Source organism: Gossypium raimondii, chromosome 4 (assembly GCF_025698545.1).
Source record: "Gossypium raimondii isolate GPD5lz chromosome 4, ASM2569854v1, whole genome shotgun sequence".
In the NCBI taxonomy this organism is placed as follows: Eukaryota; Viridiplantae; Streptophyta; class Magnoliopsida; order Malvales; family Malvaceae; genus Gossypium; species Gossypium raimondii.
The window spans coordinates 34,760,264-34,778,304 of record NC_068568.1 but is presented as its reverse complement, the minus strand read 5'-3'; the positions used below and the strand labels follow the sequence as shown (position 1 = coordinate 34,778,304).

Below are 18,041 nucleotides of genomic sequence, written 5' to 3'. Positions count from 1 at the left end.
ACTATTTAAAACGTTGTTTCATTTTCTGTCTTTCTTACCAAACGAGTAACTCTCTCCCTCAAAAATGCTTCCAATATTGGGGCATATCAACCAGAGAATGCTTTGCTTGCTTGAAGATGTAAAACACTGAGAAACAGATAAAGAAATCCAATCAATTTCTTGTGATAACCTGCAGATTCTCAGTCCACTTTCACCTTCTCCATCTATGTTACTCAGACTCAAAGCCGGATACTAGTATATATCCAACACGGGTATCTTCAAAAACATGTCGAGTACAAATATCGAACATGAGTAGTTTAAGAAAAATGGAGAGTCGGAGGAACATAGTTCTCCATGGTTCCGTGAAACCAGGAGTTGAGGCAAAACAAGCAAAGCTTTTGATATGGAAAATATGAAGCAACAATGCCCAGGAATAAGTATTGCCTTGTAACTGGTATTTATTCAGGAATTGAGGGGGGCTTTCAAACCAACAAGGAGATTGAAATAAACTAGTCTTTGTCAAATATGAGAGTGACATTGGGCCAAAAAAAAAAGCTTTGGAATGAATACAAGATTGTAACAATGAGAATATTAACATAGTGGAATTTTAACTTCTTGTCTGCCTACCAGAAGATATTTCCACAGCATTGTTAAAGTCACAAAGTGCTAGCATTATTGGATGTCCTTATCTTGAATGAATAATCTATTTATCCAAAACAGCTCTCTGCATAATTTGGAGTTTTTAGATACAACTTTTTGTGATGCCAAGATTCGAAAATGTTTTCAATTTTGATGGTCTTCTGCAATTTTCCCCATCTTCCAATCAGACAAAAATAATTTCATTGTAGACAATGTATCTAGCAATAAGACAATATTAAAATCATAAACAATGTTAAAGCAAATTAACAAAGACAAATTTTATGTACCACATGTTTGATGGTTGCATGTAAGTTTCTATAGCTATACTGTAAATAGTGAAACAGAGTGTTCCATTGAATAAAACTGTATTCACGAGAATTTGTACAGTTGCAACTCCCGAAAGATGTAATCTTATCCCTCAGCTAACTTGGAAATTAATCAGAGTAAGTCGGATTAGCGAGAAAGATCACAAAACTACAATATATTATTCCGGTCCCGTCTATGGCAACCATGCATCATTTTTCACTATCAACCCAACAACTGGGATGCTATGCCGAGAATCTTTTTTTTTTTTTTTTTTATGATCGAAACGTTGCGCTTAATAAGAGAACTCGTGACATCCAAGTGAGATATACTTCTTAACCCAAATGCAAATGTCCTCAGCACAGGCCTCAGCCTGAGGGGTCTTTAGAAGCATTTCAAGAGTTGCGAACTCATGGACTGTATCTTTATAGTCAAGAAGAGGAGCAGGGACATTTACCTTGCGAAGCTCCTCTGAGTAAGCAACACCCTGGTCTCTCATCCAGTCATATTCTGCTACAACCGTCAGTGTCGGTGGCATGAGCTTAAGAGGTGGGCCCCGGTTTGGGGCGAGCGGATTGGCAGCTGGGTGTTCCAGGCTAAACTCATCCTTTGGAAGAAATAGTTGCCATGCAAGCAAGCAGATCGCCTTGTCATAGAAGTACGTGTTTGCCAACCTTATTTCGGATTGTGTGGGTTCATTTGCAAGGAAGAATGGGTACATTAGGATCTGTGCTACAACCTTGACAGGGTCCAGTTCCTTGCCTAACTCAACAGTTCGGCGAGCAACATAGTCCGCGATGTTTGCTCCACAACTCACCCCAAGTAGAACACATCTGTTTCAACAATATCACGATTAAAGATTTTTAAGTAAAATGGCAAAAAATTTCTTACCAAATCTAAGCAAAAGTACTAAGAACCTGCAATTTTACAGCTTAGCAATCAAACATAGGCATGAATTCGAACTTGGAACAATGAGCCTCAACCTTTACTTCACTGATTTCCGGATCAACTCAATATTCTTTGCATGCTTCAGATCCACAAGACAATTATACAATCAACTAATAGCAGAGATTATGATTTGCAAGTTATCGATTATAGTTACAAAAAACGAGAGATCACAAAACGTAAGACGCTGCATGATACAACGTAAATTAGAGAATTTGGGGCATAAGTTGCTCAACAACAAAGTAGTAAAAAAACATGTTCAACAAAGCTAACAACCAGAAAAGACGAAAGTTCATAAAATAAGCAATTCAGCAATCAGAATCCTAAACCAAAATCAATCCATAAACTGAGCTACAACCAAAGCTAATAAATCAAATATCCAGTAAAAAGTACATCACTCCTAGCAAATCTAACAAAAACAATCAAAGATCATAATTTCCCATCCATATCATGATCCAATTAGACTTAATTAAGTCCTTACTATCAACCAAATCAATTCATTAACAACACTGAATGCAACCAAGACCAAAACGAAATGGAATTACAACCTTGAGGGATCTGCATGGGCTACCAACCAAGGCTCATCCCCCGTCGAGTTATTCGATTGTTTCCCTAACCAATTCAACACCTTCAATCCATCTTCAAACGCTGCCGGATACTTACTCTCCGGCGCCAACCTATAACCAACCGCCACCACTATAGCATCACATAATTTGGCTATCCTCTGGCAAAAGGAATCATTAGCAACCGAATCATTGCTCCCACTCACCCAACAGCCGCCATGAAACTGTAACATTATCGGTAACTTTCGACAATTTTGACCTGATGGGGTATAACCTTGATCACCATTATTTTCTGACTTTAGACTCGACTCTTCAGCCTTGGATTTCGGCTGGGGCTGTTCGGAAGGGAGAAGGGCCGATTCAGGGAGGAAGATCCGAACAGAAAGGGCAGTTGAAGGGTCGACGCGGATATCTTTAGTGGCGATACCGTCGGTGAAATAAGGGTTGGAAGCGGAGACGGGTTCTTCGGGTCGGGTCCTGACACCTTCTTGATTTGAGGATTCATCAGGAGGGGTCTGGATCCAGCCCTGCAAACGGTTCTTCAACCTCATCTTGAAGAATACACTGTATAATTTTACAGTTATGCTTGGCATTTCCTTATATTTATATTTGTTTAACCCCCTAGAAAGAAAACTTGTTTTTCAGTGTGGAGTTAAATTCATGAATGTGGAGTGGGAAAGTTTGAAACTTAAATCCATGATTTTGGAGGGGGAGATTTGCTTAGTGTTATCCCAGGTGCAAATAGAGAAAGAAAGGAGATGATTTGCATGCAACTTCATCAAACTATTTTTGTTTTCTGTTGGGTTTTTATACTCTATGATGATTTCGGTGAAACTATAAGAAAATATGGGGTTGTACATTGTGACATATTTGACCTTAAAATGGGTGGCACTATAATTGGAAGGATGGATATAGAATGTACTTGTATTTAATTTTTGGAAATGTGATTTATATTTGCCTTAACTTCATAACTTCATAAGATCATGGTAAGAGTAATTCCCTATTGTGATTTATATTTATAGACCAGCGTTATGTTAACGTGTTGAATTTGTCATTAAGTCATTATTATGAAACATGTAGGGGTGGATGTCTTCGATGAGACGAGGATGTCTATGATAGGACAGATCCTGTTATTTATTTTGACTTGATGGTATGGAACAGTTGAGCTAACGTGCTATTTAGTGACCAACAATTTCATGTTCTAGATGAAGACTCTGAGATTCAGACAATGGATGACATGTAGTTGTCTAGGCGATTGTCCTGAAGGAAAAAATCCGTAGGTGACCTCCTAGTTCATTGGTGGTAGACTTATTGTTTGGGTGTCTTTCCAGCTTGCCACGTGTCTTGACGCAAATAGGGTATAACAAGTATATATAATCGAAACGAATAATAAATTTTTGAAAAGAATAATAGTTTCAAAAATTTAGGCTTTTTTACTTGAATATTATAAAATAAAAATAATATACCAAAATGGTATGTCAGAGGGATTATGTACCGAAATGGTACACTCTTGGAAGTGGAGGGTGGTGAAGAGGCGGCACCACCCTAAATTTCTAACACCCATGACTAAATATATATATTATTTTACTAGTGGTGCCTACCTAGTAGGCAGCACCACATTTGTACCGGGCTAGTATGAACCCGTGTATATATACGGAGATAGTGTGTAGGGGCGTGGTGCTTATCTGATAGGCGGCACCAGTGACCCCTATCTGATAGGCGGCACTGGTGACCTCTATCTGATAGGCGACACTAGTGCATGCCCTCCTCTTCAATCGTCCGGTTCAAGAATAAATGTTGGTTAAAAAAAATAGCAGAACACAAGGAAGAATAGAGGGAGAAGAAAGAAAGAAAGAAATGAGAAGAAATAAAGAAAGAAAAGAGAAGAAAAAGAAAGAAAGAAAATGTATTTTTATTTTTATTTTTAAATAGGATGGATTATGATGAGAATAAATGATTTTGTTAGTATTATATAGTTTGTTTATTGTTATTTTTATGTTTTTTTAATTTGTTTTAAAGTTATTTTTTTAGTTACTATTATAAATTATTTGTTCAGTTTAATATTTATTGTGATTTGTTAGGTTATAAATGTAAATATATTAATTTTTAAGTTATTTTAAAGTTATTTTGTTAGTAAGTTTTGTGTTTAGGTTAATTATTTGTTTAGCGTTAAGGTTTATTGTGATTTGTTAGGTTATGGATGTCATCTTTTAATATTTTTAATATATTTGAAAGTTATTTTGTTAGTAACTATTATAAAGTAATTGTTAGTTAGTTATAACACCGGAGAAAAATAGATAAATATTGAAAAAAATTTTGGTCATAGATATTTGTAGAAATGGCAATAAATCTGATATTGTCTGATGAGATAATAACTTTAGCACAAAGAGAGAAAGTTGATAAGATGATGAGAGAATTGCAATATTACAAAATGAAACCAGAAGAAGACATCATTCAACGCCTTATTACTGTAAATCAAAAGATGCAAGAAGTGTTATGGAAGAATCATAAATTGATTAGAAAGAGTAAAGTGCAATACTTGACCCTTAGAGGGACATTAATGGAACGAGAGTATCAAATCATTTTAGACCAACTTTGGAAGACATTGGTAACATGAGCCTATTGGAATCTAGATATATACTTCGTGAAGTTTATAATCTCTTATGAAGCAAAGAAAATAGCGAGACAAAGTGTAGGTTCGTGAAAGTTGACTGGGAAGCAAAATTTGTTTGACATACCATGGATGGATAAATTAGTTGTTTGGAAATTACCAAGAGAATTTCTAAATTCAATATCTGTTATAAAGATTGAAGAGGAAAAAGATCCTGAGGAATTTCCAAATTGGATTGTAGAAGATGAATTTGAAGAGAATTCAGAATTTAATATAGAGAATTTCCTACGGAAGATCCGAATTGGAGATGAAAGAAAATGTAGAAATGAATTTAAGTGGTTAAATGTAAAGATAAATGTTAGAAAGAATGTGAAAAAATGAGTAAATATGGTTGTTCATGTACAAAATGAGAACTAAAAAGTCTAAGCTTATGAATGAAAAATTTTGCATATTGATATAATTTTAGTCTCTTTTATTAATTAAATTTTTATGTAAGTATTTTTGTGTTGTTCAAATTGTTTTGAGAATTTTTATTTTGTTTTTATTGAAGATAGATAATCAGTTATTTGTATGCCTTTATTTTGATGGAGTAATTTTGACAACAACAGTTGGATTTATATTTAAATGTCGCCAAGGAATAGCAATGAGATTTAATAGAAATGTCTCGTTTGATGATATGAAGGAAATAATTAGTGTAAAAATTATTAGACGTTGTGAGAGAAGGATCTCGAAACTTTTCTACAAGTTTCCAGTTTCGACAGATCCCATCAAATTCACCGAAATGGAACTTGTAGACGATAAAGACGTGGAGACAATGGTCACACTTTATTGTGGGAATCAGAGTAACCAAAATGTACCGATTTAGTTATTTGTTGAGTTAGTTGGTGTGGAGCCAACTGAAGATCTCACTCCATTAGGTGAATAACATGGAGCTCAAAAGCCGTGTATGGTGGTTTCGATATCGTACGTTGATAATCAATCGATTGCACGTGGGTTCGACATTGATCTTAATATTGCACCCGATACTGATGTGGTTGGTGAAGACGGATACGATAGTAGTGATCCTTGTGATCACGAGGTCGATAGTGATAGTGATTCCAATGTGGATGAGGTCCTTAATGATATTGACGATGAAGGTGTGAATGACGATGGAAACATTAACGTGTCTTCAGTCAGGAACCAGATTCGACGTATTGTGATACAAAATAATCCTAAGGCACATATGTCGCTCATAGACCCCAATGCAGCACACGAGCCAAGTTTCCGGAGTACCTTGAAATACTACCTACTCACTGGCTGACCGTAGATTTCGATCCTGAGGAGTTGTTAGTAGGCTAGAGATTCGAAAGTAAGGAAGAGTGCGTATTTTCCATTAAGCGGTATAGCATGAATATATCAGTGGACTACAAAATCGCCATGTCTAAACTGACATTATATATTGGGGAGTGTTGGAAGCCAGCAGAAGCTACAATTGGCAAGTACGAGCCACATTTATCTAAAAATCGTAGATGTGGGAGATACGGAAATTTTTTGGGCCTTACACATATACGTGAACACATATGACATAAGATCATCGAAAACTTGATTCCAAAACTATCTGTATGTGCATCATGCCAATGGTGAAGGACATGCCGACCATTAAAGTTTTAGTACAGATTACCGAAATGCAGGCACGATTCTAGTATCGAGTATCATATCGAAAGACATAGATAGCTAAACAAATGATAATGAAGCAATTGTACAGAGATTTCGATTCATCGTACAATGAGCTACAGGGATGGATAGTCTTTATGTGGGAGTACATACCGGAGACTGTCATTGAGTTACAGACACGACCTTATTACGACCCGGATGACCAACTGCAACCCGGGAAAAGAATTTTCCAACAGATGTTCTGGACGTTTGATCCATGTGTGTGAGCATTTCTCCACTACAAGCCGTTTGTAAAAGTAGATGGGACTTGGCTATACGAAAAATATACACAGTCCTACTTCTTGCGGTTGCTCAAGACGGGAGCAAGAACGTGCTCCCGATAGCGTCTGCCATCGTAGATAAAGAGAACATGGGATCGTGGGAATCCTTCCTTATGGACCTGCGGAGATATGTTATTAGCAGCGATAATATTTGCTTCATCTCTGATAGAGGGAAATTATTAATTGCCCCCATTAGGCGTTTCGGTGTACCATGAAGATCCGTTTACTGCATCCGGTACATCGCGACTAACTTCTACCGAGATTATAAGAATGCAGACTGGCGAAGACAAGTTGTGAGAATGAGTAAAGGGTAACCTTATCTTTTCAATATATGTTTTAATGTTTTAGGGCGAGACTGTAACTTATCTTTTCTTAATACATACACAGCGCACGAGCTAGAGCCACACATTTTCCGGAAAAGGATGCTCGACTTAAGAGTGACATGGAGGGTCAAATGAACACATCTTTTCGACAATGGTTGGGTACCATGGAGCCGTGGCAATAGGCTCAAAGTTTCGACGAGGGCTTTTGCTATGGTCATATGACCACGAACTTGGCAGAGGGGATTAACTCTGTGTTGCTAAAAACATGAAATCTTCTGATTTCATCTATCTTATTAGCTACGTTCTATAGGTTGGCTACCTTGATGCCAAGAATGGGGCAGCAACAAGACAACCAGATAGAGGTGGGACACGTGTTTGTTAAAGATGTCAGGGATGCAATGGTTGCAAACTATCGGATGGCGAGGTCGATAAATGTATATATTCACGACGTCTTGAAATGTTTTGAGTTATGGAGACCATCAGTCATCGACCCAGTATACCACCTAGGTCCTATAGAGTTGATCCCTGAAATAAACGGTGCGATTACAGGAGGTTCCAAACACTTTATTATCCATGTGTTCATGTCGTGGCAGCTTGTGCTAAAGTCTCGCTCAATGTTGAACAATTTATCGATAATGTGTGCACCCTCGAATGCACGTTGCGTGTCTGGGAGAACGAGTTCCCCGTCCTGCCTGATCTATCTACATATGAGGTGCCTCCGACGACTTTCAAGCTTGTCCCAGACAAAGGGTTGCGTAGGAATCCGAAAGGTCATTCGCAATCAACTAGAATCCATAATGAAATGGACATTAGGGAGAAATTTGACGGGAAGCTTTGTGGATTATGCAGATTAGCTTATCATAATCGGAGTAAATACTCGCAGCGAAACTACCATATTGGACTATCGTCACGATCGGGTAGGAATTGAGCTATTAAATCACCGTGCTATGTAAATTAGTTGTGATCTTAAAACAACATGTTGTAAGATAGGAGCGTGATCTTAAATCAGCATCCTATGTAGGTTAACCGTGATCTTAAATCAATGGATTGTAAGATATGAGTGTGATCTTAAATTGGCGTGCTATGTAGATTAGCCGTGATCTTAAATCAGCGATCTATAAAATAGGGGTGCAATCTTAAATCGACGTGCTATGTAAATTAGTTATGATCTTAAATTGGTGGGCTATAAGATAAGAGTGCGATCTTAAATTGGCGTGCTATATAGGTTAACTGTGATATTAAATCAGTGAACTGTAATATAGGAGCGATATCTTAAATCAGCGTGCTATGTAAATTAGCTGTGATCTTCAATCAGCAGACTATAAAATAAAGGTGCGATCTTAAATTGATGTGCTATAGAAATAATATAGGAGCGATATCTTAAATCAGTGGATAGTAAGATAGGAGCGCGATCTTAAATCAGTGTGCTATGTAGGTTAGTTGTGATCTTAAATCAACGAACTATAAAATAGGGGCGCAATATTAAATTGGTGTGCTATGTAAATTAGTCGTGATATTAAATTAGCAGGTTGTAAGATAGGAGCGTGATCTTAAATCGGCATGCTATGTAGGTAATTCGTGATATTAAATCAACAAACTATAAAATAGGGGTGTAATCTTAAATCGCTAACTCTAAGATTCTGAAAATCTTTGAAATTTGAAAGTTGGCAATTTTTTTACAACACAAAATTATTGCATTCAATGAAAAAAAGCTCAATAAGATCAAATAGTGCTTACACGTAATATTTCTTTAAGTGGTGTATATTCTAGGTGCAAGAAAGGACGGGGTCATATATTTTTGCAATCTTATAAGCACCAAAACCTATCTTTTTTACTATCTTGTATAGTCCCTTCCAATTAGGAGTCATTTTTCCTCATTGGAATGGTGGTAGACTAGCTTCGATGTTTCATAGGACTAGGTCACCGACTATGAATTACTTGCACTTCACCTTAGTGTTGCAGTACCGAGTGACCTGTTGAGCTTGAGTGACATTCTTTACTCCAGTTGTTTCCCTAGCTTCTCCAATAAGGTCCAAACTAAGCCTCAAAGCTTCTTGGTTGGTTTTATCATTAAAATGAGATGTTTTGTGGGAGCGCAGGCCTATCTCAATCAGTATTACTACTTCCGTACCATATACCAAAGAAAATGAAGTTTCTCCTGTTGCTATGTAAGGGGTGGTTCTAAGGGTCCACAATATTCTGGGTTACTTTTCAATCCAAGCACCCTTGGTCTCATCTACCTTTTTCTTCAAAGCTAGTAGGATTTTCTTATTCAATTGCTTCAACTTGACTATTTGATTTAGAGGTTTTCACCAAGATTTGATCAAGAAATATTTATAAGGCGGCACAAAAATCTTTGAATTTCCCTTGAAACTTAATTTCATTGTTTGTTATGAATAGACGTGGAACACCAAACCTGTAAATAATAGATTTCCATTCAAAAAATTCCATCTGCCTTTTAGTTATTATTGCCAAGGTGTCTGCCTCTACCCACTTGGTGAAATAATTGAATGTGACAACTATAAATTTACTTTGTGCTATTTCCATTGGAAATGGTCCTAGGATGTCGATTCCCTACATCTTAAACGACCAAGGTCTAGACATTATTTGAAAAGGCTTGACTGGAGATCGCTATATAGGTGTGAACCTCTGAAAGGCATTGCAAGCACACATCAACTGATGAGTGTCCTTCTGCATAGTTGGCCAATAATACCCTTTTCGAAGAATCTTCTGAGCTTACGATCTTCCTCCTAAGTGATCACCACATATCCACTCATGGATTTATCTCATAACATATTCTGCTTCACTAAGGGCCAAACATCTCAATAGTGGCTATGAATAGCCATTTTTATAGAGTACACCATCTAACATGATGTATCTAAAAGAACAGGGATTTAAGAAATTTAATTAAGCAAGACCAATATATATTAGAGAAAAGAGTATACAACGTACCTTGTTGCCTTGTGTTGTACCTTAGCTAACTCTTTCTTACTCATTTCTCGATTTCCCCCCTGTAAAGCTTGAATGATAGGCGTCATCCACATTTTCTCCTGTTTTATGTTAAGTACTTGTTGGTTATCACAATTGGGAGAGGCCCTATATTCTAAAAAGATCTTCCCTCTTTGTTCAATCACAATGGAAGAAGCTAACTCCGATAGGGCATCGGCTTTGGTATTTTTTACTCTGGGTAGCTATCGGACTTTTGCCTTCTCAACTCGAGATAGTAGGTCATTGGCCATAGTATGATACTTTATTAAGTTGGGCTCTTTTACTTCATATTCTCTTGTCATCTATTTTACGACCAACTAGGAGTCAGTAAAAAGCACTAGCTTAACTACTCCCAACTGTCGAGCTAATTGTAAACTAGAAATGAGTGCTTCTTATTCTGCCATGTTGTTGGGTGCCTGGATTATTGGAAAAATGGGTTTGGAAAACGCAACGGAAAATAGGTTTAGGGGAAAAAAAACAGATTTTTAATTTTTTTTCCAAAAGACAAGAACTTGGTTGTGATATCTAAAATAATAAGCACTTAATCAAAACCGTACATTTTTTTATTTATCTAGGATGAACGCTTTGACCAAGTAGTCTTTTCTGCTACCCACAGGCTCACGTCTATCGAGTGTGGGCTCGTCTCGAATCAGAAAATTTTCCACAAAATTATTAGTGGGATAATTTCATAATTTCTCTAAACTTTTGGGCCAAGTTGTAAATAAAAAATATATATCTAAAAATATTCTGAAATAATTTCTTCGAAGAATTCTCTCTACAATTTTCTTTTGAATTCAAGTGTGTGAAAAATAATGACCCATGATTCTCTTTATAAGGAGAGTTTAGAGAGTTCAACTATGATTAGACTTAATCACTTTAATATTAAATTAAAATAATATCAAGTTAAATATTAAATTAAATTAAATATTAATTATATTAAATTAATATAATATTTATCTATAATATACATATTTAATTTAATTTAATGTTAAGATAATCACTTTAATGGTAAATTAATAAAATAATATCAAGATAAGTATTAAATTAAATAATATTAAATCTATTAAAATAATATTATTTTTGAAATAGTTAATCTGAAATCAAATTATGCAGTAGAGCCCCAGTAGGAGTGTGATTCCTCCACTGCTCAATTGTCGAAGGACCAACCGCCAACCACCAGAATGTTGTCGCCCCCGTCGGTGGCATTGTTGTGTCCGGTGGTGCCATTGCAGGTGCGATACCCTCACTGTACGCCAAGTGGTTTGATTCGGGCCTAATGATGGCCTGGTTAGTTCGGTCTATCCACCGTTGGACCATCGGTTTGGTTCCACATGCCAAGCCTGGTTAAACAAATTTTTGGGTCTTGATATCGATTTTGGGTTTATGAGCCCAATTTTTGATGTTAGGTCTAATTTTAAAGTTCAATTACCCATTAGGTCAATTGTATGATTTGAAAATTAATTTACAAAAATATCATATTAATTTTAATTGATTCGATTAATTTAATTTTACTTGATCTTTCTTAAAATTCACTAAGATTTTCCATATTAATTTTTCAAGAAAATTCTTTAATTAAATTTTCTAGTTGAACATTCTCACGACTGCCTAATTTAATTTCACATCGAATAAATTAAATCAATTAAATTATTTCCAAAGTCATAGAATTTCCTTCTGATTCAAATGCAATTTGATCGAGCTTTTGTTGAGCTAACGTAGGGACCAATTAGACACATACAATTAGACTCTAGTAATTGCAATTATGTTTAGAAGCATCGTTTTGATAATTCACAATTTACTTAATCATGGAGTCAGTCCACAAGAAGTACCATGAATAGAAACTCATTATTGTATACTCATTACGAAAGCAATTCATCCAACTGTTTTGTCTAATGACCTCGTCATGTGTGTATTACTCTCATATGATATCCTCGATTCCTTTGAGTTAAATTCGTTCACTGAATACAATCTTATTTTATCTCAATGTCTCCACTGTATCTTCTTAATGATTATTGTGATCACTATCAACAAATGACGATGATAAATTGCTCGTTCGACAATGAGCAACCCGTGACCACGTTCCATATTTATCAATCCACACAATGCCAATGAGAGAATATCGTTAACTCTTTAATCGAGCTATGATTTCTATTATTACTAGTAAAGTCATGCCATGCACAAGTCATGTACCCAACATACCGACTATGGGGTCGACCATCTTTAGAGCATAAGCCTCCATTTATATCAAAACATATGAGTTACATACACATGGTTAATGACTAATTCAAGATTTAGGTAAATCACACCATGAACATCACAAGTGAATTAATTTACAAATAAATTCAGAATTAATTCAACTTGGGTCGATCCAATGTATCATTCTTCAAATTAGTAGTTCTTCCAATGTATCAACATGAAAACTAAAGGAGAGTCCATACTGCCACTCGTTCCCCTCAGGGTCCTTGAGGAGAACACCTACTCCTTCTCATTTTTTTGCTGTGGACCCATCCACATAGATTGTCCAACATTTTGATTCTATAGTTTGATTACTTTGTTCCTATGGTTGGGTGACAACTTCTACATTTTGTGTATAAGTAAGATATTTAGCTTTATGCTTGTAACTACAATAAGATACTCTAAGAGAGGATATGCATCATAAAGTCGTACTAGGTTAAGATGTTATTTGGAAGCGTCGATGATTTGTAAAAGGAGCACTTTACCATGAAGTTAACAAGGATTTGAACTTTAACGACTTTTTTTGGCGAGTACTATATTCCAAAATCTGCTAGCTCGATTCCTCAGTTTTTCATCCTTCCTGAGGTGTCTACGGACAACATATCCTTTATTGGTTGATATGTCATGACCCTCACTAGGTGGGCTTGGAAATACGAACACAACTTGCGACCTGCTACTACTAGGAAAAAAATGATCTTTTTTAATTTTTTAGTACCTTTTTTCACCATTTTGTAGGACCTTGCTAACATAATGCATCAGATACTATCAAGCCCCTTCCGCTCTCACTAACACCGCTACTACCATTTGTTTGGAAGTGGCCAAATAAAGAGAGAGGATTTCTCTCAGTTGAGCTGACATTAAAAGTGGCGGTGAGGTCAGGTAAGACTTAAGCTGTGCAAAAGCAGATTGGCACTCTTCCGTCCATTTAAAAAGGGCCCTCAACGCCTTAAAGAAAGGTGGACATTTATCTACTATCTTGGACACAAACCTATTTAGAGCCACAATTCTTCCCGTCAGACACTGAATGTCCTTGGTCATTCTAAGCGAAGGCATGTCTAGAATAGCATGAATCTTTTCAGGGTTCGCCTCTACACCTCTCTCGAAAATAATGAACCCTAGAAACTTCCTTGCCTTCACCCCTAAAGTGCACTTTTTTAGATCCAACCTCATTCTATAAGCACGCAGAATAGCGAATGCTTCTATCAGATGCTCGATATGTTGATTCAAAGTATCACTTTTTATCAGCATGTTGTCAACGTAAACCTCTATGCTACGACCTATTTCCTCTTTGAAAATTCTGTTCACTAATCATTGATAGGTCACTCCTACATTTTTTAGGCTAAAAGGCAAGACTTAATAACATAAAAGGCCTTCCCTCGTCACAAAAGTGATTTTATCCTGGCCTTCCATCGCCTTGGAGATTTAGTTGTAGTCTGAGAACGCATCCATGAAGCTCATAAATTTATGGCTAACTGAAGCGTCCACTAACCTGTCAATAGACGGAAGAGGAAAAATATCTTTTGGACACACTTTATTTAAGTTCACACTTTGGGCCTTGTAAATGACATGCCAATTGGTAAGTGAATTTTGAATAAGCATGATTATTGTATAGAGTATTTATATAATAAATTGCAATAAGAAATATAGTTTATATTAAACTATTGCAGTACTTACTAAGCTATTTTAGCTTAATGCGTTTCCTTTTAACGTGTAGGTTAAGGTCGAAAAGAGAAGCTAGAAGTGGTTCAAGTCCTTCTCGCCTCATCATATCTCTAGGATTGGAAAAGAGTATGATCTAATATTTTGATGTTAGAATGGCATGTACATAAGCTTTAATTGTTGATTTTAGTTAGAAGGGATCAAATTGCTAACTTTGTGAACTTATCTTAAGTTGAGTTTATATGAAATTAAGGTATATTTAAAATTAGATTTCATGAGTTTTGTGTTTATGAATATGAATTGTGATGACTTGTGGATGAATGGGGTCAATTTGGAATGTTTTGGACTACTTTAAAATGATTTAAAGTTTTTGGATTGATTTGATAACTTCGTAGGGGGTTTTAGTAATTTTTTCCTTGTTTTTATCTCCAATTTTACTCTAGATATTGATACCAAGGGCTAGGTATCGATACCTAGAACTTTTTCTTGAAAATTTTGAAAATAGAATACTATTTTGGTGTCGATACTTTAATTTGGTATCGATACCCAAGGCTTGGTATCGATACCTGGGTTATAGGTATTGATACCTACACTAGATTTTTGAAAGTTTTCATTTTCAGATGTTGGTTTTAATATCGATACTTACCAAGGTACATATACCTTATTTTGGGTATCGATACCTTATGTTTTAATACTGATACTTGCCCCCTGGTTTGAATAAAAACTACATTTAATTCATTTTTAATGAAAATAATTAACCGAAAATGACCCCAAATTTTCATAATGTTGTTACTGAGTTGAATTAAGTTAAAAATCTATTGTTAAAGGTTCAATCTACTTAGTGATAAGCCAAGATCACATTGGCACCAAATGTAATATTCCTATATCAAGTTCCAGAACTCGAATCAAGTATAGGGTGTTACATAGCACATCACCCAATTATGTTTATGATTTCATATCACAATTCATATCATGGCATACTTGTTTATTTTGCCTCTACTTTTACAAAATCAAATTTCAAGCTCAACAAACAAGAACACATGAGTGTTCTTTCATCACACACTGACAGGGTCTTTCTAGGTCTACAACCCAAGTGCAGGTTATATTCAAGTAATAAAATCTCGGGAGTCCAAGGTCAATCCTCATGGAAGTTGATTAGAGCTTACAAGATTACAAGTATTATGCTAGAACAATTATGTAGCACTTAACTTTGGAATGAGTGTCAAAAATGAAAGTAGAGCAAGAAACAAAAAATAAAAATCAACTAAAGAAATTAACTAAAAATAATAAAAACAAATACCTGGAAGAAAATATGTTGAGGTAATAAGATCAACTTTTGGTGTCATATTAAGATTAAATTTTAGTACTCAATGTTACTACTCAATTAGAATCCACACAAAATGGAGGTCCCAATTGGATAATATAGCAATGTACGTTTAGTAGTTAAGGATATGAATCCATGAGCAAAGGTATCTCCATCAAAGGAGTGTCCAATATGATTTTCCAATAAGTCCAAGAGTTTAGCAAATGTGTCCATAAGCAAAGGATAGTGCAATATGAGAGTTCAAATATTTAAGTTCACTAAAAAATATATAACATGTGGTATTATAATCACTTGATGACTTCAAAACTTATAAAAAAATTCAAATATTTATTATGTAAATTTTATATGTCTACAACAAGTAAATGATCTTACTTTACAAGTATGATTATAACAAGTGATTGATAATTAATTTTAGCTCAAATGATTAGTATGGAATTTACCTTAATATTTGCCAAAAGTTTCACCCTTTAACCTCAATATTTAAATCTTAGAATAACATAACAAAATTAAACAACTCAAACTTAGATGTAAAATACATATTAGATATAAGAAACTTTAGATTTTACACGAATAAAGAAATAAACAAAAACTTAATGTAACATCCCAAATTTAGCTCCATAAAATTTAGAAATATATCAAAAACAGAGAATTGACCCAATGGTTAGTCATTAAATGTGAAAGTTTAAGGGTTAGATGGAGGTCCTAAGTTCAAGTCCTTAACTTTTACAAAATAAATTAATTTTTTTTTGCAAATTCCCTTGCTTTTTTATGTGTTGGCATCCAAGCTTAGTAAACCTAGATATACATGCAACCTTTAATTAAAATAATCATCCTTTTAACCCATTTTCTTCTACCTTAGCCATCCCTAACCCCCTAAGCCCCTCTCCCTCTCTTCATCTCTATTTTTTTTCTTTTCCCTTTTTCCTCCATTGTTGTCATTGCCTACACCTCCCCTTTTACCATCTTCTTCTTCTTCTTTTTGCATCAAGATTGTGCACCATTGGAAACACGGAAATTTACACATTTTTATATACCCTTTTTCACTTAAAATCATACAGTTTCAATAAAATTCTTGTCGAAAAATAATTAATTTTTAAAAAATAATTAAAGTGCACTTAAAATATGAACATGTTGAATTTTAGTTAATTTTATAATTATTTTTGATGAATTTTGGTTATTTTCAACAGGTTTGCACAAAGGGCGAAAAATGGCTCAATAGACACTGCTAGAAGCGCAAAATCGAGAAGCAATTTGAAGTATCGAGGCGAACTAAATTTCAGCCTAAGAGGGTCCAAAATTATATGTATTAATTCATAATATAATTAATTTTAATTTATATCCAATTTAATTTAGGTTAATAAATTATTATTAATTAATTATGAAAAAAATGGTCGAGTTGAACTGAACTGAGTGAACCGAATCGAACCGACCAAGAAATGGACAGCCCAAAAATCGTCCCAAGAGCTGACCCAAATCAGCTTATTAGCTGATTATTTAAGCTTGCAAAGAGGCTCTTGAAGACTTGTTCAAGTTGCATTCAAACCCCTCCACAATTAGTGGCTTTATAGATTTGCCCCAAGCCTAAATTAACAAAGTTGAAACTATCAACCTTGCCACATGTGTGGCAGGCCAAGGGAGGGCTCTTTGGCTGATAATTTTAGCTATTTTTAGCAGCCCTCCTCAGCTATAAGAACCCCCTTAGGCTGGTCATTTTAGAAACACACCTCAAGCATTCACATCTTCCCTCTCTTCTCTCCACTTTCTCTCCTCTTTTCCATTCCAAAATTTTCTTGCTCTCTTGCCGATTTCTCCTCTTGGGAAAGGGGCATTCATCAGCTATTTGGAGCAGCAATTAAGTGTTCGTAGCAACCTTGGTCGACGAGGACAACGGAGAAGGAAGAACGTAGCAACTAGTCAAGCCATGGAAAAATATCGGATTTGATTCTTGTTCCCTATCTCTTTAATTTCTGTTGTTGTTATGCTAAACATATCTATGAATATTTATGTTGCTGGAATGGCTAATTTAATCAATTTAGCTTGAATTTAATTCGTGTTAGGTTGATTGCATTTCGTTTGTTAAAATTATTAAAATTCTGTTTATGTTTTTATAGGCCTCGGTAAGATGCTTGATTAAGTAAAATCATGACTAAGTTATTCTTGCATTACAATTGTTAGGTAACTAATAAATTAATTATTTAAATGAATTAAAATTGTAATTAATGGACACCATATTTAATCAGTGCATGTTTAATCATCTAAGGTAGCTGAGGGTTAGATTAGCAACCGTATCAGAAGATACATTTGCCTTGCATAACTTGCAAGATTATTGTGATTAAACTGTTTCAAGGTAAGGATACTTTGTTACCTCACATAGTCTTTTATGTGCTTATTAAATCGAGTTAATTGTTTGAATTGACATAGGGATATGTACAAGAGATTATTTCGATTTAATAAGTATGTATGTGCAATAACATATTTGCCTATTAAGATTTGTTTAATTGG

General features: G+C 35.2%; 1 protein-coding gene across 1 annotated transcript; it reads right to left on the bottom strand.

Annotated features, from left to right (window-relative positions):
• Nucleotides 1–934: 934 nt before the first annotated feature.
• LOC105780864 (probable carboxylesterase 11) lies at nucleotides 935–3,153 on the bottom strand. Its single transcript, XM_012605392.2, has 2 exons — nucleotides 2,415–3,153; nucleotides 935–1,754 (listed from the first exon to the last, which is right to left on the bottom strand). The coding sequence occupies exons 1-2, from the start codon at nucleotides 3,020–3,022 to the stop codon at nucleotides 1,217–1,219; spliced, it is 1,146 nt and encodes a 381-aa protein (XP_012460846.1). The 5' UTR covers nucleotides 3,023–3,153; the 3' UTR covers nucleotides 935–1,216.
• Between the last annotated feature and the right edge of the window lie 14,888 nt (nucleotides 3,154–18,041).

Bases quoted from the DNA above. Each gene is read 5' to 3' on its own strand.
- LOC105780864 (XM_012605392.2), bottom strand. From the start codon at position 3,022: ATGCCAAGCATAACTGTAAAATTATACAGTGTATTCTTCAAGATGAGG. The intron at 1,755-2,414 runs GTTGTAATTCCA...TTGTTGAAACAG, and splicing joins GCCCATGCAGATCCCTCAAG to ATGTGTTCTACTTGGGGTGA.